At 43.4% G+C, this 24,709-nt stretch overlaps 1 protein-coding gene across 2 annotated transcripts in view; it reads left to right on the top strand.

Moving 5' to 3' along the window:
- Positions 1 to 24,709, top strand: part of rev3l (REV3 like, DNA directed polymerase zeta catalytic subunit) — a 282,330-nt gene that overhangs the window by 167,924 nt on the left and 89,697 nt on the right. For both annotated transcript variants that reach the window (XM_068027364.1, XM_068027373.1), the window contains exons 13-14: positions 6,250 to 10,828; positions 22,407 to 23,347. In XM_068027364.1, the coding sequence (XP_067883465.1) occupies positions 6,250 to 10,828; positions 22,407 to 23,347 (5,520 nt within the window). The remainder of the gene's footprint in view (positions 1 to 6,249; positions 10,829 to 22,406; positions 23,348 to 24,709) is intronic.

Here is a 24,709-nt window from a genome sequence, read left to right as displayed (position 1 = left end):
CTGAAGACATGGTGCAGGAGAGAGGGCTTTAGTTTTCTGCATCACTGGGTCTGTTTCTGGCGAAGATGGTGTAGAATTAAAACCCGACCCAGCCCGAACCTGAGCCGGGCCCAAGTCCTTTAATTTAAAAAAAAAAAAAATGCCCGTCCTGAACCTGACATTTAGTCGGGTTTGGTCGGGTAGCCAGGCTTTACTGCAGAGTGCAGATTCCGGGCTGCACATTTCCTGTCTTGCTGTCTTGAATGTTCATTTGAAGATTACTTCCCAGAGCAAGGCAGTACTGTCCAAGTCCAGCGCGACCCAACCCGAGCCTGAATGCTGGACCCAGAAGGGAGACCCAACCTCGACTCATGATGTTGGGTCTGGTTGGGTTCGGGTCGGGTAGCCAAGCTTTAGAAGTTGAGACCTGTACAAGTTGGACGGGTTGCACCTCAACCGGAATGGGACCAACATCCTTGCTGGGAGGTTTGCTAGTGCTGTTTGGTGGGTGAGGGGGGGTGGTGGGTGGGTGATGCACAGCCAAATATAGAAGAGAAATTAAGTCAGTCTGGAAGGCAGAGCAAATATAAACCTGTTAAGGCACAAGCAAATAATGCAAGGCTGGATTACATCTATTTTAACGCAAGGAGTCTTGCAAGTAAGGCAGAAGAATTGAGGGCTATGATTAGCACATGGGATTATGATATTGCTATCACAGAGACATGGTTGAGGGAGGGGCAGGACTGGCAGCTCAATATTCCAGGGTATAGAATCTTCAGGCATGACAAGGAGGAGGGTGTAAAAGAGGAGGTGGCATTGCACCATTGATCAAGGAGTCAATTACTGCAGTAAGGAGGAATGAAATCTTCGGTTCCTCAAATGAGGCCATATGGGTAGAACTTAAAAACAAAAAGGGGGAAAATCACTTGATGGAGAGTGTACTACAGGCCTCCAAATAGTCAAGGAGAGATAGAGGAGCAGATATGTAGGCAAATCTCAGAGAGGTGTAAAAATAATAGGGTGGTAATAGGGGATTTCAACTTCCCCAATATTCACTGGGATAGTCTTAGTGCTAAAGGCTTAAAGGGGGCGGAATTCTTCAAGTGCATACAGGACAGCTTTTTGAGCCAGCACGTAGAAAGTCCGACGAGAAGGGGCAGTACTGGACCTAATCCTAGGGAATGAGGCCGGACAAGTGATCGTGTCAGTGGGGGAACATTTCGGGGATAGTGACCATAACTCTGTAAGATTTAAGGTAGTTATGGAAAAGGGCAAAGATGGACCGGAAATAAAGGTACTGAATTGGGAGAAGGCTGATTTCAATATGATAAAACAGGATCTGGCCAAAGTGGACTGGGAGCAGCTTCTTGTAGGAAAGTCTACATCAGACCAGTGGGAGTCATTCAAAAAGGAAATAGAGTTCAGAGCCATCATGTCCCTGTAAACGTGAAGGGGAGGACCAACAAGTCTAGGAACCCTGAATGTGAAGGAATATAGAGGATTGGATAAAGAAAAAAAAAAGGAGCTTTGTGGCAGATTCAGAGGGCTGAAAACAGCGGAGGCCCTAGAGGAGTATAGAAATAGTAGGGGGGGTACTTATTTAAAAAAAAAAAGGAATTAGAAGAGCGAAGAGGAGACATAAAACACTGGCAGGCAAGATAAAGGAAAATCCCAAGGCATTTTATAAGTATATTAAGGGCAAGAGGATAACCAGGGAAAGAGTGGGGCCCATTAGGGACCAAAGTGGCAATCTGTGTGTGGAACCGGAGGACAAAGGTGAGGTTTTAAATAATTACTTTTCATCTGTGTTCACTATGGAGAAGGACAATGTAGTTGCAGAGATCAGAGAGGGGGATTGTGATATACGTGAACAAATTAGCATTGAAAGGGAGGAGGTATACGTGGTTTTTGCGGTCTTAAAAGTGGATAAATTCCAAGGTCCAGATGAGATGTATCCCAGGCTGTTGTGTGAGGCAAGGGAGGAGATAGCAGGGGCTCTGACACAAATTTTCAAATCCTCTCTGGCCACAGCAGAGGTATCAGAGGATTGGAGGACAGGAATGTGGTACCATTATTCAAGAAGGGTAGCGTGGATAAACCAGGTAATTACAGGCCAGTGAGTCTAACATCAGTGGTATGGAAACTATCTGAAAAAATTCTGAGGGATAGGACTTGGAGAGGCAGGGATTAATCAAGAATAGTCAGCATGTCTTTATCGAGGAGATCATGTCCAACTAACTTAATTGAATTTTTCGAGGACTAGATGTGTAGAGGAAGGTAAAGCAGTTGTTGTAGTCTACATGGACTTCAGTAAGGCTTTTGATAACCAATCTCCCATGCGGGACCTTAAGAAGGTAAGAGCCCATGGGATCCAGGACAATTTGGCAAATTGGATCCAAAATTTTCTTAGTGGCAGGAGGCAGAGGGCGATGGTCGAGGGTTGTTTTTACGATTGGAAGCCTGTGACCAGTGGTGTACTGGGATCGGTGCTGGGACCCTTGCTGTTTGTAGTGTACATTAATGATTTAGATGTGAATATATGAGGTATGATCAGTAAGTTTGCAGATGACACGAAAATTGGTGGTGTCATAAATAGTGAGGAGGAAGGCCTTAGATTACAGGACAGTATAGATGGGCTGGTAAGATGGGAGCAGTGGCAAATGGAATTTAATCCCGAGAAGGGCGGCACAGTGGCGCAGTGGTTAGCACTGCAGCCTCACAGCTCCAGGGACCCGGGTTCGATTCTGGGTACTGCCTGTGTGGAGTTTGCAAGTTCTCCCTGTGTCTGTGTGGGTTTTCTCCGGGTGCTCCGGTTTCCTCCCACAAGCCAAAAGACTTGCAGGTTGATAGGTAAATTGGCCATTATAAATTGCCCCTAGTATAGGTAGGTGGTAGGGAAATATAGGGACAGGTGGGGATGTTTGGTAGGAATATGGGATTAGTGTAGGATTAGTATAAATGAGTGGTTGATGGTCGGCACAGACTCGGTGGGCCGAAGGGCCTGTTTCAGTGCTGTATCTCTAATCTAATCGAATCTAAAAGTGTGAGGTGATGCATTTTAGGAGGACTAACAAGGCAAGGAATAAACAATGGATGGCAGGACCCTTGGAAGTACAGAGGGACCTTGATGTACTTATCCATAGATCACTGAAGGCAGCAGCACAGGTAGATAAGGTGGTTAGGAAGGCATATGGTATACTTGCCTTTATTAGCCGAGGCATAGAATATAAGAGCAGAGAGGTTATAATGGAGCTGTATAAAACGCTAGTTCGGCCACAACTGAAGTAGTGTATAGTTCTGGTCACCACACTATAGGAAGGATCTGATTGCACTGGAGAGGGTGCAGAGGGGATTCACCAGGATGTTGCCTGGGTTGGATCATTTCAGCTGTGAAGAGAGTCTGGATAGGATAGGGTTGGGGTTTCCTTAGAGCGGAGAAGGCTGAGGGCGGACCTGATTGAGGTGTGTGAAATTATGAGGGGCATGAATAGGATAGATGGGAAGAAACTTTTTCCCTCAGCGGAGTTGTCAATAACCAGGGGGTATAGATTTAAGGTAAGGGGCAGGAGGGTTTAAAGGGGATTTGAGGAAATAACATTTTCACCCAGAGGGTGGTTGCAATCTGAAACACGCTGCTTGAAGGGGTGGTAGAGGCAGAAATCCTCACAACATTTAAGTATTTAGACGAGCACTTGAAACGCCATAGCATACAAGGCTCTGGACAAGTGCTGGAAAATGGGATTAGAATAGATAGGTGCTTGATGGCTGGTACGGACAATATGGGCCGAAGGGCCTGTTTCTGTGCTGTATAACTCTGACTCTATAACTATCACTGTTGGTGGAAAGATCAAGAGCCGCAGAACAGTGATTTAAGATGATTGTCAAAAAAAAGGTGACATGACTAGAAATTTTTTTATGCAACGAGTGGTTAGGATCTGGAATGCGCGGCCCGAGTGTGTAGCGTTGGCAGATTCCATCGTGGCTTTCAAAAGAGATTCGGATGATTATCTGAAGAGAAAATTTGCAGGGCTACGGGGAACGGGCAGGAAGTAGGACTAGCTGAGTTGCTTTTCAGATTGTCGATGTGGATACGACAGACCAAATGGACTCCTGTGCTGTAACCATTCTGTGATTCCATAATTCTATATGTGCACGGGGTCATTTTAACTTCATGGAATGCAGACTAGTATCTCTCGCAAGATCTTTCATTAGCACTGAGAAAATTCAGTGTATGTACATTATTGTAGTTTAAGGAGGTAGGAATAATCTTGTGTACTGTTATACTATTAAATGTACAGCAATACTTCTCTAATTTTTTGGTATTTTAATAGGATAGCAGAATAAGTGTATTGAAGTAACCTGAATGTACTTCATGCAAAATTTCTTGCAGAGAGTGGTTTAATTCGGTCACACTTTTTTAAAAAAATCTTTCGCCAATCCCAAGTAAACATGAACTGTAGGTCACAGTGACTGTAAGTCAGTTGAGAAAAGCACCTTTTTCTTTAAAGTTAACTGAATAAGAGCCCATCCAGTACCTCCCTCCCTTGCTCCCCTTTCCACCTTCTGTCTCATGTTAACAATTCATTGGGTAACTGGTCAATTTCCTCAGAGATGAAACATGAAATATTCTATTAATTTGCCTAAAAACTAGACACAGGCTGACTGGACCTGGGAGTAAAAGACTGATAAATTTGTAGAGCATTAACTGATACTTTACAATTGAATTTGCCTTTTATCTTGTGCATTGTTGACTTTGTACCAATGAACTGACTGACCAGAGATAAATGTGTGGATGGTTTTGTCAGTTATTTTTTTTTAAGAGAAGTGTGTTTTATTGCTTTTCAAGGAGGGGAAAGGCAAATAAAGAACAAACTTGCATTTGTATAATGCCTCTTGAAGCACTTTTCAAGTTGGTCACTAGTTATGTAGCTAAATAGACATTCAGTTGTGCTAAAGATGTTTATGGAACATGAAGCATTTTTTAGGAATAGCAATAAATTGCAAGTGTCTGGAAATTCCTTTTTATTTGTCAGGTACCCAATATGATGCAATTCATGTCAAGCCAGTGCCTTGTTTGTATATGATGCCACAATGACATCCTGTTGCCACCTCCAGTCATTTTTAAGATGAGTCTTTTGCTTTATTTTCAAGTTATGGAAATTCTGCAAGTTTGCATCCATGGGGATCAGGATTGACACTGCTCTCATTTTACCTGGGATAAATATCTGTCCCTTCTTCTGGCTATATGGATCCTATCACTGTTGCATTAAACACGACTCGGAGATGATATCCAGAAATAGTTATAACTTGTTTCTTTCTTATCTTGCAATTGCTTACAGCATTTATTTATTTCCCTTCACCTTGGTTTCTCTGGCCATATGCCACATTTGTGAATGAATATACCTGAAAAGGAAAAATCTTGCAGTGTTATGGGGAAAGAACAGGGAAGTGGGACTAAATGGTGGCTCTTTGAAAGAGCCAGCACAGGCACAATGGGACTGAATGGCCTCCTGTGCTGTATGATTAATATGCCAGAAAACCGATCAATCTACTTAGTCAAAGGCCTTTTGATGCTTTTTAAGCTAGAAGCATAGTTATGATAGAGACTCCGAATGAATTGCCATCACTTCTGGCGGGCAAGTGCCTGATCATCGCTAAATGCCTTGGTGCAGCTGAGATGAGAAGCTTGTTATGCAAAACTGCAGGTGGAATCCTATATCCTGCCCCTTTGTTGCACAGTTTAATGGATCATCAGTGTTCAACCATATCTTTTACTTTTAATTTTATGCTGTGAGGTTGGGAAATTATGAAAACATTTTAGCCCCGTTATTGGATCTCCTGTGGTAGTTGCTAACCTGGAACATGATTACGATATTTAACTGCTCACCTAGCCTGTACCTTTCCTAAAGTGTTACCCTAACTAAGCTACTTTGCTTATGTCAGTCACAGGACCATTGCAATTGCTTTAAATTTAAGGCTCTTAACTGGTATTGGGGAAGGAAAGAAAACTCTTATGTTGGCTCCTTTGAGTGCCATTCAAGTCTGGGGTCCAGTGAGGCACTAATGATGTATGAAGATTGTTCCCAGTTGAACTAACCCAACTGGGGAGAATAGCTTGGATGCAAATGGCTAGCATATGAATAGAGCAAAAGTAGATAACTACCGTACTTTTAATGTTATAAAATCTACTGGCTTTTATTGCATCAAGCTGAAGTATTTTCATGCACTTCTGTTATTCAGTAATTCCGTGGCTATCTTATTAAATTTTAGATAACACTTTAAATGAAGATGGTTCAAGAACTCATTCTACATTAGCAGTCCGAGACAAAGTGCCGTCGAAGACAACATTTCATAAAGAGACTGTGATATTAGAACTGCCATCATCTGATGTTGGATTACAGTGCAATCATGCAGGTACCGCACCTCATACGCTTGATGGTTTGAACTCTACAGAATTACCCTCATATCAAAATTCATTCATCACAACAAAGAAGCCTGAACACTCAGTTTCTAACTTTTCGAATGAAGCCAGTTATGATTTAAAATACAATGCACCTAGTGAAGACCTTGCCCTTTGTGGTGTGAAGTTTTTGGATGTTGATATGGTAGGTAGATCTCCAGATGCAGTCTGTGAAAACAAGCATATAACCAGTGACTATGAAAATCAGGTATCAGCACACAATGATAGACTTCAGAGAGTAAAGCGATATATCAGCATTAACTGTGAAAAGAATTTGTCGTTTACACACCAGAGAAATCTAACCAGTGAGGATGAATTTCATAGTAATTCAGCTCTCGGTTGCTTAGTCGGGAGGATAGCTAATAAAGTACCTCTTACATCGAATAAAAAGGAAAGCAGCATGTGTGATAAACCTTTGATTCCCCTAATAGGTATAAAAAATGGGGTTCAGCTTTTTGAAGAACATAAAACTACCGCAACAGATGCTGAAAACAACATTGAGAAAAGCCGTAGTGAACTTAAAATTAGATATGAAGACTTTCAAGCAACCCAAAGAGAGAAAACAGTCATTGATCAGCATGAGGCGCAGTACACATTTTTTCCTAGTGTGGTGCTTCCCAACTGTCTTAAATGTCCAGAAAAAGTCTTCAACAAGCCTTCTAAACATCAGATGCAAGATGACCGCAGGTTAAAGCTCAAATTGAGTAAAAAGAAATCAAATGGTACCCAGTGGGCAGGAAATTCTGCAGCTGCAAAGAAAAAAAATGTCCAATTCACTGAACTGAATTCTTGTAGCAACGGAGTGCTGCAAAATGAAGTACCACCAGATCATAATTCTAGGCCATCTTTAGATAATGGACTTCTTTTAGAATCCCAAATCTTTAACATGGAAGGAACTCCAGACAATGGCCTAGAGGGTCAGCCCTTTCGATTAGCGTGCAGTAAGTATACGCTCCGAACAAAGCGGAAAGTAAGCTATGAAGTTGAAGACAGTGAACATGGCCAAGGCTTAGAAGTCTTGAAGACCACTCCAACTCGACCAGAATGTTCAAAAATCATTGATAACAGTACAGATCATTCTCAGCGATCACGTAAAAGGAGGAGGCTTAATAAGAAAGAACCTCCTGTGATTATAAAATATATTATTATTAATCGATTCAAGGGTAGAAAAAATATGTTGGTTAAGATAGGAAAAGTGGATTCAGATGAGGATCACGTTGTGCTTAATGATGATAAACTGAAAAAATACCAGAAAATTTCACCATTAAAAGACTGGTGGCCCAAGGTCACTGAACCTCCTCTTGTTATCAAACCTTTCGCAACATCTATACCAAAGAGAGGAAAAAAAGCAAAAGTTCAGTCAAGCTTAAAAAAAAGGGCTGGAAGATTCAAAAAGCTACAAAGAAAGGAAAAACTGGGTGTTGCTAGCCAAACGCAAGTAAAAAGAACTGTATTTACGAAAAGAAAAATAGAATTTTCACCACTTTCTCCTCCTTCACCTTGCTACAGTGCTGAGGCTGATGACTGTTCAACAGAATATAAAGATGTAATGTACAAGCTTGGCTTTATGTCTGAGAGGATGCTAAGTCCTTGCAAACCATCGCCACCTCGATGCTGGTCACCAAGTGAAATGCAAGGGGATGGAATGCCATCCATTGTATCAATGGAAGATGACGTGCTGGTAAGAGACTATGATCCCTGTGCTTTAAACAATTCTGATAATTTGTTGCAAGGCAGTAGAAATCGTGAGAAAAAGAAATGTTTGAAATCCAGGAAAAAATCTCCCTGCAATGCCAGCACTACAGCTAAAAAGACAAAAGTATCCCAGAAAGCTAAGCAGGTGACAGGTAATGAAAAAGATGAACAGAAGGGAAAACAGCACAAGAAAACCAGGAAAAGATGGACTCGGAAACCAAAAATTACAGTTCCATACCTTGCTGAGAAGCAAGGAACACTTCAAAGTTTGGAACCGCATGACCAAAAGGAAAGCTCTGAGCTTGCCAACAGTGAACTGAATTCATTCTCTAAAGAGAGAGCCAAAAGTAAATTTTGTGGAAATTTTGAAAATGTGCTTGTTGCAGAATCCGATCCCCTTCCTCTTAGTATCTGTTCAACAGGGCATCTTCCTTCAACACAGCCTTATTCTGAAGAACTTCAAGGCGATTCTGGGGGTTACTATTGTTCTTTGCTGGAAACCAATGACAACACAAACCTGCCTGACTTCTCTTATCCGCCAGATGAACAAGTCTCAGACACACTATCTCAATTAGCAACATGTTCTCAGTCCCAGTTGCATTCCAGTCTCCCTTTCAGTCTCGGTACAACAAGTCCTTCATGCATGCACTCTGATTCTATTTACATGTTGGATAACAAAACTCAAATGACAGATAATTTCCAATTACCGATGGACACGAACCTTGCGCCACAGGCAGGATTCACTGTTCCTCAAAGTGAGCATTGTTTTGATCACTTAACAGCCTCTTGCACAGTTCAACCTCATCCACAATCTTTACAGTACTCTCACCTACCAGTTCAGTCAACCAAAGACATGTTCAGACTACAGAGAAGCAATCCATCGCAGCAGAGGTCACAGGTTGTGAGCCGCACAAAGGCTGGTGGTGGTCAGCACGTTTCTGAAGCTAGGGAGATTCAAAATGGACAGGACACGCAAATGTATGAAGCTGACCAAAAGTCCACATTGTCCCAATCAGAGTTTGAGGTTGATGGCAAGGTAAACCATCCATCTCAACCATTCCAGCAGTGCAAGGCTCATCTGCAATCAAAATCTCTACTTATTGCTGAGGTAAATCGACATTTGGCATTTTCATCAGTGAGCAGTGTTCCAGATTTACCTGCCAGGATTTCTCCACTGGGAAGTGAAAATGATGGTCAGTGTCTTAATCTTACTCCATGTAGCCTCAGTAAATTAGGGAAAAAAATTTTGGAAAGGGAACAAGAAACTGGCAACATTTTGGATATATCTGATTTCATCCCTCCTAGAATAAAGCAGAGATCGGTGTCCGAAACTTTTCTGGAAACAAATATCACACCCCAATCTCAGAAATCTGAACAAAATCTAAGAGTAGATGGCCAAACATCTGTTAGTAATAGTCAGTCTAGTCTCACTGTTTTGAGAGAGTTGCTGCAAAAAAGACAACAAAAAGCACACCAAGGAAATGTTCAAATACCTTCACCAAAACCACTGTTTCATAGAAGTATTTCTTGCCCAAATGAGCAAAACGAATTCAATAAATGTTCTAAAACAGACTTTTCTGGTCATCTTCCTGCTGCTCTTTCAAGATCCCCAAAGGATGCTGCTTCTAAAAAAACAAAAAACTCAAAAAGCGCAAAGATTGCACAGAAGAAAGTCAAAACGTCAAAAAGGGAGCTGACCAAGAAATTTCAAACTGCTCAAACTAACTGTCCTTTTTCTGATGACAATTCTGTTTTCCATTCAGAAGCAGGCTTTGATAGTTGTTACAGTTTTGACAGCTTATCACCTGAACTTCCCCAGTCTTACAATTTTGATATCAATACTGTTGGGCAAACCAGATATTGTACCATATATTCTGGGTGCCAATTCATGCCAGCGGCTGAACAAAATCTGCCTCAAAAATTTTTGAGTGATGTTATTCAGGAGTCTGTTCCAGCCCAAGCAGTGATGGAGACTTGTGTTTACAAGCCCCAGAGCAGTAAAACACAACACCCTGACCAAGTACATCAGCCTTCAGACAATACTGAGTGGGCCAGGTCTGGCTCAGTAAGCCCTGATTTGTTTGAAAAGTCGTCTTTAGACAATGGAGAAAAATTGAAACAATTAAATAAAAACTCCCATATGCCAATTCCAAATGCTCTGCCAAGCTCTTCTGAGTCATCGAGTACCCATCTGTCAGGAATGTCAACTGTGGAGTTGAAGGATCAGACCCCTAATCAGTGTCATGATTCTTTGGAGAATGGAACTTCCTGTAGCCCTGTAAAGTTATCCAGTAGCCAAATCATGCTTTTGGATGAAGGAAGTGGAAGAGAATGTGACAGGTCTGAGGTGTGTCTATCTGCCCTTTCCACTGGTTCAAGTCCAAATGGAGCTATGGGACTTATTGGCGAAGATATGACGGCAATAAGCTGTGAAGATCCAGAGCTCTGTGCTTCCAAATATACGAATGATTCCCCAGCAACGTCTCATAGTTCTCCAGCATCTGTTAGTTCCCCATTGCAAACCAAAAATAGCTGTTACATCAGCCGCACATCAGGTGCTCACATTTTAAAGCCTTTAATGTCACCACCAAGCCGAGAGGAAATAGTGGCAACACTGTTTGATCATAACCTGGCAGAAACTGTCTACCAAGAACCATTCTGCAGTGATCCTTCAGATGCTCCAGAAAAACCCAGGTGAGACGTCTAACTGCCCCTCTAGCTGCATAAAATGATGTTGGGCCATGATAAAAAAAAAAAATACTTGCTCAAACTGTTTTGATTTGTAGGCTGATAAAGTTATGATGTACAGAACTGTTATGTAACTTCATTTTTTTTTATTGTTTTAGTACGAATAAGATTGACTCTGCAAAACAATTTCTCCCTGAATGATATTTAGCAGGTTCAATCTCTGCCCCCTCTCAGAAATTCACTCAGTAACTTAGGTGACTTAACTGTTATGAAGTATCTGAACAAGCTTTAATCTCCTATTCCCTTTGGCTAAAGGTCTTCTCGTCATAATTATTGTTGTATTTCTTTGTTTCTTTAGCAGTTTTATTAATTTCCGCACAAGTAGATTATTTTAGGAAGTAGATTAGAACCATAGAATGGTTACAGAACAGAAGGAAGCCATTTGGCCTGTCAAGTCCATGCAGGCTCTCTGCAAGAGTAATTTAGCTAGTCCTACTCCCCCACTCTATCCCTGAAACCCTGCAGTTTTTCTCTCTTCAGGTGCTTATCCAATTCCCTTTTGAAAGCCAATATTGCATCTGCCTCCATCACCCTCTGAGGCAGTGTATTTCAGATCCTAACCACTCGTAGCATTCTTCTTTTGAAAAAAATTCCTCATGTCGCCTTTAGTTCTTTTTCCAATCACCTTCACTCTGTCCTCTGGTTCTTGACCCTTCTGTCAAAGGGAACAGTTTCTTTCTGTTTACGCTGTCCAGACCCTTCATGATTTTGAATACCTCTATCAAACCTCCTCTCAACCTTCTCTTCTCTGGGGAAGTTGGGGTTGCACTCCTTAATCTATCCACGTAACTGAAGTCCCTTTTCCCTGGAACAATTCTTGTAAATCTCTTCTCCCTTTCTCAAGCCTTCCCAAAGTGCAATGCCAGAATTGGGTACAATACCCCAATACTAATACAATACTAATCTTTTTTGCATCTTGGCACCCACCAGCAAAAAGGCAGAGGGAATTTATTCAGTGGCAAACTATGATCCAAAAAGAGTAAAACTGTGGATGCTCCAACCTTCTCATGATTCATTGCAACATTGATGATTTGTTTCCTTCCCCACCCTCTCATTTCTCTGATAGTCTAGTAGAAGGATACAAATGGTTGTGGATCTTGGCATGTTTGACAGGAACCACTTAGGGTGGTTATGCCTCCCCTTCCAGATTTAGGTAGCTAGTTTTCTTGCCAGTTTTGAGAACTTGCAACCTTAATATGCAGACTTTTTCACTCGCCAAGGCTCTGGAATAGGTTCCATTTAGGAGAGGAGAGTTTTGTGTTCCCTAAAAACTTAGAACATGCTTAACCCATCTGCACCAATATCTTCATGAAGCAATACAAGATGTGTTTTCTACTGCCATTAACAATGCAGCCAGTATAGTCTCCCTATAAGATGTATATTCCCTGATCCCAATATAGAAATACCATGGGAAAGTACCTCAGATTCAATGTTTTTGTGGAAATTCAGTGATAAGTATTACTAGTCACTCAGACTTTAGTCTGCAGAGTACTCACCAAGTCTTAGTCAAAACCCCTTGCACATATATCAATGTCCAGATAGCTGCAGGCAGCAATTTCTGTCCTTATTGGATTAACAATTTTGTGACTAAGTGGAGGAAATCCCAGTTGTGCCAAGCCCTGCCCTTTATAAGAGATAATTTTGAAATGGAAACAGTTATTGTGTTGATGGGCAAATTTGCTTATTCAATGTGTTCAGCTATGCCACCATCTCAATCCAGAGCTGGGTAATTTTAACTACCTTTGTGATGTATGCCAGGCTTTTTAAATTTTGGGCCACTGTAGATGAATGTTTTTGTACTTTAAACTCTGTCCCATTCTCTCACATTTATGGATCAAAAAGCTCTCTAGCAATGGACATAGTGCTTCTGACAGTGCTAGCCTATATGCAAATTCTCCCCCCCCTGCCTTAGGTGGATGCCCAGAAAGAGGGAGATTGCTTTCAGATAATGAGATTCCCCAAGACTACTTATCAGTCACTTAAACTGAGGTGCAGTCTGGCATGTCCTGCATCATTCCAGGATTGAATGTACGGATTAACTCATGACAGAAGTGATCTGATGCATAATCAGGCAACAGTCTCTCCACAGCCTTACCTATATCTGGAAGTTCTGAAGATGTAGCACTAGTTTAAACAAGTACAAAGGAGCTGTTGGTCTCGGTACCTGATAAGAGTACAGAATGAGATGATAGATGCCCTTAGGAAATTCAGTATCCAGTTATGCAATTGCCATCCCATCCCCATTTGAAGACAACAATTACATTTTGTCAGATGGAACCACCCCTGAGCAAAGCTTCTTTGTCACTGCACTCTAACCTTACCAATAGCTATAAATCTTCAGTTTTCTTCTGTGGAGTTTGAGCAAATAGCTTTGTGGTTAACTAATCTTGGTTAGATTCTTTCTTTTAAATGAAGTTCAATCTTGTATAAAAATCATTCCAGGCCTGTCTTTTTTCTGATGTGATTTAGAGTTTTTGTATTATCTTAAAATTGTACATTTTTGAAGAATTTTGTTGTAAATAGTTTTATGTGGGTTACTAATTTTTGTTATAGTCATATTGCTGCCTTTGTTCAGCAGAAGGACTCAAAGCCTTTCCCAATACTGGCGTGGGAGGGGGAGAGAGGTGCGATGTTGGTACTGTGCATTTCACCCAGAATGGTATTTAGCAGCTTCAATCTCTGCCCCATCCCAGTCTCTCTCTTCCAGAATTAGCCTTTCAAAATCAATGTTTCTTCTGTGCTGTAAGATTCTAATTCTTGGGTATCCTCCTCCAGGTCCCACTATCTGAGTGTTAGTACTCTGCCCACTCAGCTGATGTAATATAAAGTGGAATAAAAACAAAGTGCTGGAAATACTCAGCACGTCTGGCAACAACTGTGGAGAGAGGGGCAGAGTTAACGATTGACCTATGATGTTGCTATTACAGAGACTTGGTTGAGGGAAGGACAGGATTAGCAGCTAAACGTTCCAGGGTTTAGAAGCTTCAGGGGGGATAGAGGGGGATGTAAAAGGGGTGGGGGAGTTGCCTTACTGGTTAAGGAGAATATCACAGCTGAACTGCGGGAGGACACCTCAGAGGGTTCATGCAGTGAGACAATATGGGTGGAGCTCAGGAATAGGAAGGGTGCAGTCACGATGTTGGGGGTTTACGACAGGCCTCCCAACAGCCAGCAGGAGGTAGAGGAGCAGATATGTAGACAGATTTTGGAAAGATGTAAAGGTAACAGGGTTGGAGTAGTGGGTGATTTTAACTTCCCCTATATTGACCGGGACTCGCTTAGTGCTAGGGGCTTGGATGGGGCAGAATTTGTAAGGAGCATCCAGGAGAGCTTCTTGAAACAATATGTATAGTCCAACTAGGGGAGGGGCCGTACTGGACCTGGTATTGGGGAATGAACCTGGCCAAATGGTCGAAGTCTCAGTAGGGGAGCATTTCGGGAACAGTGACCATAATTCCGTAAGTTTTAAGGTACTTGTGGATAAGGATAAGAGTAGTCCTCGGGTGAAGGTGCACGGGTCAGGGATGTCTCAGATCGGCTGCAGAACATTCTGAAGGGGGAGGGTGAACAGCCAGTTGTCGTTGTGCACATAGGCGCCAGTGATGGAGGACCTCATCCCGTTTTTTACCTATAAGCAGAATTTAGGGAGTTAGGAGCCAAGTTTAAAAAGTAGGACCTCCGAGGTAGTAATCTCAGGATTGCTACCAGTGCCACGTGATAGTCAGAGGAGAAATGAAAGAATAGTCAGGATGAATGCGTGGCTTGAGAGATGGTGCAGGAGGGAGGGGTTCAGATTTTTGGGACATTGGGACCGGTTCTGGGGGAGGTGGGACTATTACAAATTGGACGGTTTATACCTGGGCCGGACTGGAACCAATGTCCTTGGGGGTGCTTTTGCTAACGCAGTTGGGGAGAGTGTAAACTAATGTGGCAGGGGGATGAGAACCAAATGAGGAGGTCAGTGGACAGTAAGGAGGTAGTAACTAAAGCCTGTAAGGAACTAGATAATGAAGTCAGCGTGACTAAGGGAAAGATAGGCAGGGAGCAGATGATGTACGCAAAGGGACTGGTGGTCTGAGGTGCATTTGTTTTAATGCAAGAAGTGTAGTAGGTAAGGCAGATGAACTTGGGGCTTGGATTAGTACCTGGGGGTATGATATTGCTATTACTGAGACTTGGTTGAGGGAAGGGCACGATTGGCAACTAAATATCCCAGGATATCGATGCTTCAGGCGGGATAGAGAGGGAGGTAAAAGGGGTGGAGGAGTTGCATTACTGGTCAAAGAGGATATCACAGCTGTGCTGAAGGAGGGCACTATGGAGGACTCGAGCAGTGAGGCAATATGGGCACAACTCAGAAATAGGAAGGGTGCGGTAACAATGTTGGGGCTGTACTACAGGCCTCCCAACAGCGAGCGTGAGATAGAGGTACAAATATGTAAACAGGTTATGGAAAGATGTAGGAGCAACAGGGTGGTGGTGATGGGAGATTTTAATTTTCCCAACATTGACTGGAATTCATTTAATGTTAGAGGTCGAGATGGAGCAGAATTTGTAAGGAGCATCCAGGAGGGTTTTCTAGAGCAGTATGTAAATAGTCCAACTCGGGAAGGGGCCATGCTGGACCTGATGTTGGGGAATGAGCCCGGCCAGGTGGTTGAAGTTTCAGTAGGGGACTACTTTGGGAATAGTGATCACAATTCTGTAAGTTTTAGAATACTCATGGACAAAGACGAGAGGGGTCCTAAAGGAAGAGTGCTAAATTGGGGGAAGGCCAACTATACCAAAATTCGGCAAGAGCTGGGGAATGTAGATTGGGAGCAGCTGTTTGAAGATAAATCCACATGTGATATGTGGGAGGCTTTTAAAGAGAGGTTGATTAGCGTGCAGGAGAGACATGTTCCTGCGAAAATGAGGGATAGAAATGGCAAGATTAGGGAACCATGGATGACAGGTGAAATTGTGAGACTAGCTAAGAGGAAAAAGGAAGCATACATAAGGTCTAGGTGGCTGAAGAAAGACGAAGCTTTGAAAGAATATCGGGAATGTAGGACCAATCTAAAACGAGGAATTAAGAGCGCTAAAAGGGGTCATGAAATATCTTTAGCAAACAGGGTTAAGGAAAATCCTAAAGCCTTTTATTCATATATATGGAGCAAGAGGGTAACGAGAGAAAGGATTGGCCCACTCGAGGACAAAGGAGGAAAGTTATGCGTGGAGTCAGAGAAAATGGGTGAGATTCTAAACGAGTACTTTACATCGGTATTCACTGAGGAGAGGGACATGACGGATGTTGAGGTTAGGGACAGATGTTTGATTACTCTAGGTCAAGTCGGCATAAGGAGGGAGGAAGTGTTGGGTATTCTCAAAGGCATTAAGGTGGACAAGTCCCCAGGTCCGGATGGGATCTATCCCAGGTTACTGAGGGAAGCGAGAGAGGAAATAGTTGGGGCCTTAACAGATATCTTTGCAACATCCATAAACACGGGTGAGGTCCCGGAGGACTGGAGAATTGCTAATGTTGTCCCCTTGTTTAAGAAGGGTAGCAGGGAAAATCCAGGTAATTATAGACTGGTGAGCCTGACGTCAGTGGTAGGGAAGCTGCTGGAGAAGATACTGAGGGATAGGATCTATTCCCATTTGGAAGAAAATGGGCTTATCAGTGATGGGCAACATGGTTTTGTGCAGGGAAGGTCATGTCTTACCAACTTAATAGAATTCTTTGAGGAAGTGACAAAGTTGATTGATGAGGGAAGGGCTGTAGATGTCATATACATGGACTTCAGTAAGGCGTTTGATAAGGTTCCCCATGGTAGGCTGGTGGAGAAAGTGAAGTCGCATGGGGTCCAGGGTGTACTAGCTAGATGGATAAAGAACTGGCTGGGCAACAGGAGACAGACAGTAGTAGTGGAAGGGAGTTTCTCAAAATGGAGACGTATGACCAGTGGTGTTCCACAGGGATCCGTGCTGGGACCACTGTTTGTGATATACATAAATGATTTGGAGGAAAGTATAGGTGGTCTAATTAGCAAGTTTGCAGACGACACTAAGATTGGTGGAGTAGCAGATAGTGAAGGGGACTGTCAGAGAATACAGCAGAATATAGATCGATTGGAGAGTTGGGCAGAGAAATGGCAGATGGAGTTCAATCAGGGCAAATGCGAGGTGATGCATTTTGGAAGATCCAATTCAAGAGTGAACTATACAGTAAGTGGAAAAGTCCTGGGGAAAATTGATGTACAGAGAGATTTGGGTGTTCAGGTCCATTGTTCCCTGAAGGTGGCAACGCAGGTCAATAGAGTGGTCAAGAAGGCATACGGCATGCTTTCCTTCATCGGACGGGGTATTGAGTACAAGAGTTGGCAGGTCATGTTACAGTTGTATAAGACTTTGGTTCGGCCACATTTGGAATACTGCGTGCAGTTCTGGTCGCCACATTACCAAAAGGATGTGGATGCTTTGGAGAGGGTGCAGAGGAGGTTCACCAGGATGTTGCTTGGTATGGAGGGCGCTAGCTATGAAGAGAGGTTGAGTAGATTAGGATTATTTTCATTAGAAAGACGGAGGTTGAGGGGGGACCTGATTGAGGTGTACAAAATCATGAGAGGTATAGACAAGTTGGATAGCAAGAAGCTTTTTCCCAGAGTGGGGGGTTCAATTACTAGGGGTCACGAGTTCAAAGTGAGAGGGGAAAAGTTTCGGGGGGATATGCGTGGAAAGTTCTTTACGCAGAGGGTGGTGGGTGCCTGGAACGCGTTGCCAGGGGAGGTGGTAGACGCGGGCACGATAGCGTCTTTTAAGATGTATCAAGACAGATACATGAATGGGCAGGAAGCAAAGAGATACAGACCCTTAGAAAATAGGCGACAGGTTTAGATAGAGAATCTGGATCGGCGCAGGCTTGGAGGGCCGAAGGGCCTGTTCCTGTGCTGTAATTTTCTTTGTTCTTTGTTCTAAATTGGGGGAAGGCTAATTATAACAATATTAGACAGGAACTGAAGAATTTAGATTGGGGGTGGCTGTTTGAGGGTAAATCAACATCTGACATGTGGGAGTCTTTCAAATGTCAGTTGATTAGAATCCAGGACCGGCATGTTCCTGTGAGGATGAAGGATAAGTTTGGCAAGTTTCGGGAACCTTGGATAACGAGGGATATTGTGAGCCTAGCCAAAAAGAAAAAGGAAGCATTCGTAAGGGCTAGAAGGCTGGGAACAGACGAAGCCCTTGAATATCAAGACAGTAGGAAGGAACTTAAGCAAGGAGTCAGGAGGCCTAAAAGGGGTCATGAAAAGTCATTGGCAAACAGGATTAAGGAGAATCCCAAGGCTTTTTATACGTATATGAAGAGCAAGAGGGTAACCAGGGAAAGGGTTGGCCCACTCAAGGACAGAAGAGGGAATCTATGTGTGGAGCCAGAGGAAATGGGTGAAGTACTAAATGAGTACTTTGCATCAGTATTCACAAAGAGAAGGACTTGGTGGATGATAAGTCTAGGGAAGGGAGTGTAGATAGTCTGGGTCATGTCCTTATCAAAAAAGAGGAGGTGTTGGGCGTCTTGCAAAGCATTAATGTAGATAAGTCCCCAGGGCCTGATGGGATCTACCCCAGAATACTGAGGGAGGCAAGGGATGAAATTGCTGGGGCCTTGACAGAAATCTTTGTATCCTCATTGGCTACAGGTGAGGTCCCAGAGGACTGGAGAATAGCCAATGTTGTTCCTCCCTTTAAGAAGGGTAGCGAGGATAATCCAGGAAATTATAGGTCAGTGAGCCTTACATCAGTGGTAGGGAAATTATTGGAGAGGATTCTTCGGGACAGGATTTACTCCCATTTGGAAACAAACAAACTTATTAGCGAGAGGCAGCATGGTTTTGTGAAGGGGAGCTCGTGTCTCAGTTGATTGAGTTTTTTGAGGAAGTGACGAAGGTGATTGATGAAGGAAGGGCAGTGGATGTTGTCTACATGGACTTCAGTAAAGCCTTTGACAAGGTCCCTCATGGCAGACTGGTACAAAAGGTGAAGTCACATGGGATCAGAGGTGAACTGGCAAGATGGATACAGAACTGGCTCTGTCATAGAAGACAGGGGGTAGCAGTGGAAGGGCGCTTTTCTGAATAGAGGGCTGTGACTAGTGGTGTTCCGCAGGGATCAGTGCTGGGACCTTTGCTCTTGGTAGTATATATAAATGATTTGGAGGAAAATGTAGCTGGTCTGATTAGTAAGTTTGTGGACGACCTGAAGGTTGGAGGAGTTGCGGATAGTGATGAGGATTGTCAGAGAATACAACAGGATATAAATCGGTTGGAGACTTGGGCAGAGAAATGGCTGATGGAGTTTAATCCAGACAAATGTGAGGTAATGCATTTTGGAAGATCTAATACAGGTGGGAAATATACAGTAAATGGCAGAACCTTTAAGAGTATTGACAGGCAGAGAGATCTGGGCGTACAGGTCCACAGGTCACTGAAAGTGGCAACGCAGGTGGATTCGTTGTCAAGAAGGCATACGGCATGCTTGCCTTCATCGGTCGGGGCATAGAGCATAAAAATTGGCAAGTCATGCCGCAGCTGTACAGAACCTTAGTTAGGCCGCACTTAGAATATTGCGTGCAATTCTGGTCGCCACACTACCAGAAGGACGTGCAGGCTTTGGAGAGGGTACCGAGGAGGTTTATCAGGATGTTGCCTGGTCTGGAGGGCATTAGCTATGAGGAGAGGTTGGATAAACTCGGATTGTTTTCACTGGAACGATGGAGGGGTGACATGATAGAGGTTTACAAAGTTATGAGCGGCATGGACAGAGTGGATAGTCAGAAGCTTTTTCCTAGGGTGGAAGAGTCAGTTACTAGGGAACATAGGTTTAAGGTGCGAGGGGCAAAGTTTAAAGGGGATGTGCGAGGCAAGTTCTTTACACAGGGTGGTGAGTGCCTGGAACTTGCTGCCGGGGGAGGTGGTGGAAGCAGGTACGATAGCGACGTTTAAGAGGCATCTTGACAAATACATGAATAGGATGGGAATAGAGGGATACGGACCCCGGAAGTGCAGAAGGTTTTAGTTTAGACAGGCATCGATCAGCGCAGGCTTGGAGGGCCGAATGGCCTGTTCCTGTGCTGTACTGTTCTTCCTTGTAATATAAAATGGATTGGGCTGGATCGGTAGTAGGGAGCTTAACATAGCTTTGTGCTGATAAACTGCACTTTTTTTGTTGGTTAATCTCCTGTAGTGCTTATGTGCATTTTCTTGCCATCCTCCATTTCAGCTCTCGGGACTACTGTAAGAGGCGTGTGACCCTATAAATTGAGATTGTGCACATTAAAATCAAGCAAGCAAACTCTACTCTTTGTAGCTTAATTTGGAGATGAGCGATTTCCATAGAGAGCCGCAATGTTGCATTTGGGGCTGTTTACCTTGATAATTTTCCAACATTTATGGTTGTGAAAACCCACATTAGATCTTTGGAAGACCTGGACCAAGGCTCCTTAGACAGCACCTTCCAAACACGCGGCCTCTACCAACTAGAAGGACAAGGGCAGCACAATGGTGCAGTGGTTAGCACCGCAGCCTCACAGCTCCAGCGACCCGGGTTCAGTTCTAGGTACTGCCTGTGCGGAGTTTGCATGTTCTCCCTGTGTCTGCGTGGGTTTCTGCCGGGTGCTCAGGTTTCCTCCCACAGCCAAAGACTTGCAGATTGAAAGGTAAATTGGCCATTGTAAATTGCCCCTGGTGTAGGTAGGTGGTAGGAAAATGGTGGGGATGTGGTAGAGAATATGGGGTTAAAGTATAAATGGGTGGTTGTTGTTCGGCACAGACTCAGTGGGCCGAAGGGCCTGTTCCAATGCTGTATCTCTAAATAAATCAATAAATATAAATGCATGGGAACACCTGCAAGTTCCCCTCCAAGTCACGCACCATCCTGACTTGGAACTATATCGTCGTTCCTTCACTGTCGCTGGGTCAAACTCCTGGAACTCCCTTCCTAACAACACTGTGGGTATACTTACCTCGCATGGACTGCAGTGGTTCAAGAAGGCAGCTCACCACCACCTTCTCTAGGACAATTCGGGATGGTCAATAAATGCTGGCCTGGCCACCGCCCACATCCCATGAATGCATTAAAAGAAAGTGACAAATCAACAGGAAATTACTGTTATAAAAACCAAGTGCTGGAAATACTCAGGTCAAGCAGCATCTGTGGAGAGAGAAGCAGAGTTAATGTTTCAGGTCTGTGACCGTCCATCAGAACTGGCAAAGGCTAGAAAAAATTTAGGTTGTAAGCAAGTGAAGGGGTGGTGGGGGGGAAAGAGAACAAAAGGGGAGGGGTATGATAGGGCAGAGAGCAGGAGAAATTAAATAACAAAGCAGTTAATGTTTGTGGTGAAAGACAAAGTCCAGAGAGAGTGTTAGTAGTGGAATAATGAGCAGCTTTGTCTACATGAAAAACAGGCACATGGTTAAAAAATAAAATATATTTTTTAAAAAAGGCCAGTCATGCTCCGAAGTTATTGAACTCCATGTTCAGTCCGCAAGGCTGTAGTGCCTAATCGAAAAATCAGGTGCTGTTTTGAGAGTTTGCGTTGATGTTCACTGGAGCAGGTCAAGGACAGAAATGTTAGCATGAGAGCAGGGGGAGTGTTGAAATGGCAAGTGACCAGAAGCTCGGGGTCATGCCTTCGGACTGAGTGGAGGTGTTCTGCAAAGCGGTCACCCAATCTGTGTTTGGTCTCCCCAATATAGTGGCGACCACATTGTGAGCAGCGAATACAGTGTACTAAATTGAAGGAAGTACAAGTAAATCGCTGCTTCACCTGGAAGGAGTGTTTGGGGCTTTGGATGGTAAGGAGAGAGGAGGCAAAAGGACAGGTATTACACCTCCTGCAATTGCATGGGAAGGGAGTGGACCAGGGTGGCGCGAAGGGAACAATCCCTTCAGAATGCTGACAGGGAAGGGGAAGATGTGTTTGGTGGTGGCATCAGGCCGAAAGGGGCCAGAAAAGGCTGTTATAAGTATTTCCAGTGGTTCCTTTTTCTAGCCATTTTCTATTGAACAAGGTAAATGCAGCACATCACAGATCATTTCTTGCAAAACAAGTATATCTGGAATTGTCTCCCAATTTAGTTCTTCTGCCTGAGTGCTGGGTGCTTTTAGTAAAAGTATTTTTTGCAATAGTTTGTCCTTTTGGAAGGATTACACCAAAAAAACCTAAGTTTAAAAAGTCTCAAGTGAGAAGAATTTATAAATATTTGCAATTAAACTTTATCCATTCAATTCTCCAAAACAAAGTGTAGCCTCAAAAACCATAAACTTATTTGACTTCCACAAGATAATTTAGGACAGTTATCTCTTCAATTAGAATAGTAGAGGTGAGCAAGAAATGGGCCGAAACTGTTGGTAGGAATTGTGTTTTTTAAAAAAAAAACATGTACACCAGATGCTGCAGAATGTTCCTTAAAACTTGTGCAGCTTTGAATACCTTGTTAAATGAGTATTGTCCAGCTGACTAAATCATTTTTTCCTTCAATAACAGGGAGATAGGAGGACGGGTTTTGACGGTTGAAACCAGGTTACCCAATGAATTGCCGGAGTTTGATGGAGATTTTTCACTGGAAGGACTGCAGTTCTGGAAGACTGCCTTATCAGCAATGACACAAAATGCTAGACCTGGCTCCCCTGCCTTTACTGGGAATAGATATTCTGCTGCTCAGCGAATGGTGTCTGGTTTAGGAGCTTCTGAAGACCGAAAGATTATAATCCTGCCATGTAAAAGTCCACCTAGTTTACAACGGGTGCAGTTGTGGCTTCAGGCAAAAAGAGAATACGATCATTCAAAGAAATGTTCAAAAAATCAGATTGGTCAAACTGAGGATACCAACCAGAATCAGTGCTTGCAGCGTTCACAAGAAGACAGGACTTCTTCAGCTGAAGAGTTGGCTACGTTAATTTCTGCAGTTCCTGACCAAGAGCAAGCTGTAAGGCAAGCCCAGATAAATGAACCCGCCTCCTCTCCTGAAACACCACTCCTAAAAATCCCAGAGCAGAGCAACTCGAAACCTCAGTCCCCGGCAAGCCAACTAACTAAAGTAGTACAGCCATTTAAAGATGATGATGATGGTGACGATTACTATGGTGCATACAGTTCTCCTGATTCACCACTGTTATCTCCATGGCAGCAACCAGCTTCCCCTAATGCAAGACAGTGGGATCCAAATGAAGAAAATGAGGATATAGTTAAGCCTGTGTCAGTCTTGAGTGCGGAGATTGTGGCAGAGGATTGCCCATCACCGACTGGCAGCAACGTGACTCCAAGTGCTGGAAAAGGTGATGAACAGCAGCTGGCAAAATCACCCCTTCAGTCTAAAGTAGGAGCTGCTGAGAATTCTGCATCTGTCCTACATAGCACACCTATCACATGGCGGAGTAGAAGTGATGGAATTCCTGAAGTGCTTTATTGTACTCCTATACAAATGGGTGGGTATTCATTTCTGTAGTTTTAAACTGGTACAAAAATAAGTTACTGTAAATTGTTTAAAAAAAAATTAACTATCATGTTGAGATTCCAGTACAGCATTTTTTATACAAGCTTTTGTAGAATCCCCCAAAATAACCCATGGATTTAATAATTTCTACAAGAGTTAGTTGTCCATTTTTGAAAAAAGGTTGTATAGATTGTCTCCAGGTTTGTTGAGAGATTGTTTAAACATCGTGTAAATATTTCAATCCGTTAAAATCAGTGATGCTGACACTTTATTTAGATGTAGTGTTTTAAGGTTAAAAAGATGATGTTTGGATGAAATAAAATGTACTCTGGGTGGGGGACTTCAATGTCCATCACCAAGAGTGGCTCGGTAGCACCACCACTGACTGAGCTGGCCGAATCCTAAAGGACATAACTGCTAGACTGGGCCTGTGGCAGGTAGTGGGGGAAGCAACAAGAGGGAAAAACCTACTTGACCTTGTCCTCACCAACCTACATGTCGCAGGTGCATCTGTCCATGACAGTGTTGGTAGGAGTGGGTAACCACACAGTCCTTGTGGAGACAAAGTCCCGTATTCTCACTGAGGGTACCCACCATCGTGCTGTGTGGCACGACCACCATGCTAAATGGGATAGATTTTGAACAGATTTAGCAACTCAAACAAAGACAAGAAATGCTGGAATCACTCAGCAGGTCTGGCAGCATCTGTGGAAAGAGAAGCAGAGTTAACGTTTCGGGTCAGTGACCCTTCTTCGGAACTGACAAATATTAGAAAAGTCACAGATTATAAGCAAGTGAGTTGGGGGTGGGGCAAGCGATAACAAAGGAGAAGGTGCAGTTTGGACCTGCTGAGTGATTCCAGCATTTCTTGTTTTTGTTTCAGATTTCCAGCATCCGCAGTATTTTGCTTTTATTTTAGCAACTCAAAACTGGGCATCCATGAGGTGCTGTTGGCCATCAGCAGCAGCAAAATTGTACTTGACCACAATCTGTAACTTAAAAATGAGGCGTCAGCCTGGTGAAGCTACAATGCAGGAATACTTGCATGCCAGACATCCGAAACAGCATGCAATAGACAGGGCTAAGCAATCCCACAACCAACAGATCTGATCGAAGCTCTGCAGTCCTGCCGCATCCAGTCCTGAGTGGTGGTGGACAATTAAACAACTGATGGGAGGAGGAGGAGGCTCCACAGACAACCCCACTCACTGTGATGGGAGAGCCCAGCATATCAGTGCAAAAGACAAGGCTGAAACATTTGCATCCAACTTCAGCCAGAAGTGCTGAATGGGTGGTCCATCTCTGGCTCCTTCTGAGATCCCCAGCATCACAGTCTTCAGCCAATCCAATTCAC

The sequence above is a fragment of the Heterodontus francisci genome, chromosome 3 (assembly GCF_036365525.1).
Source record: "Heterodontus francisci isolate sHetFra1 chromosome 3, sHetFra1.hap1, whole genome shotgun sequence".
Classification (NCBI taxonomy): Eukaryota; Metazoa; Chordata; class Chondrichthyes; order Heterodontiformes; family Heterodontidae; genus Heterodontus; species Heterodontus francisci.
The sequence above is the reverse complement of the archived record's forward strand: the minus strand, read 5'-3'. Positions and strand labels throughout refer to the sequence as shown.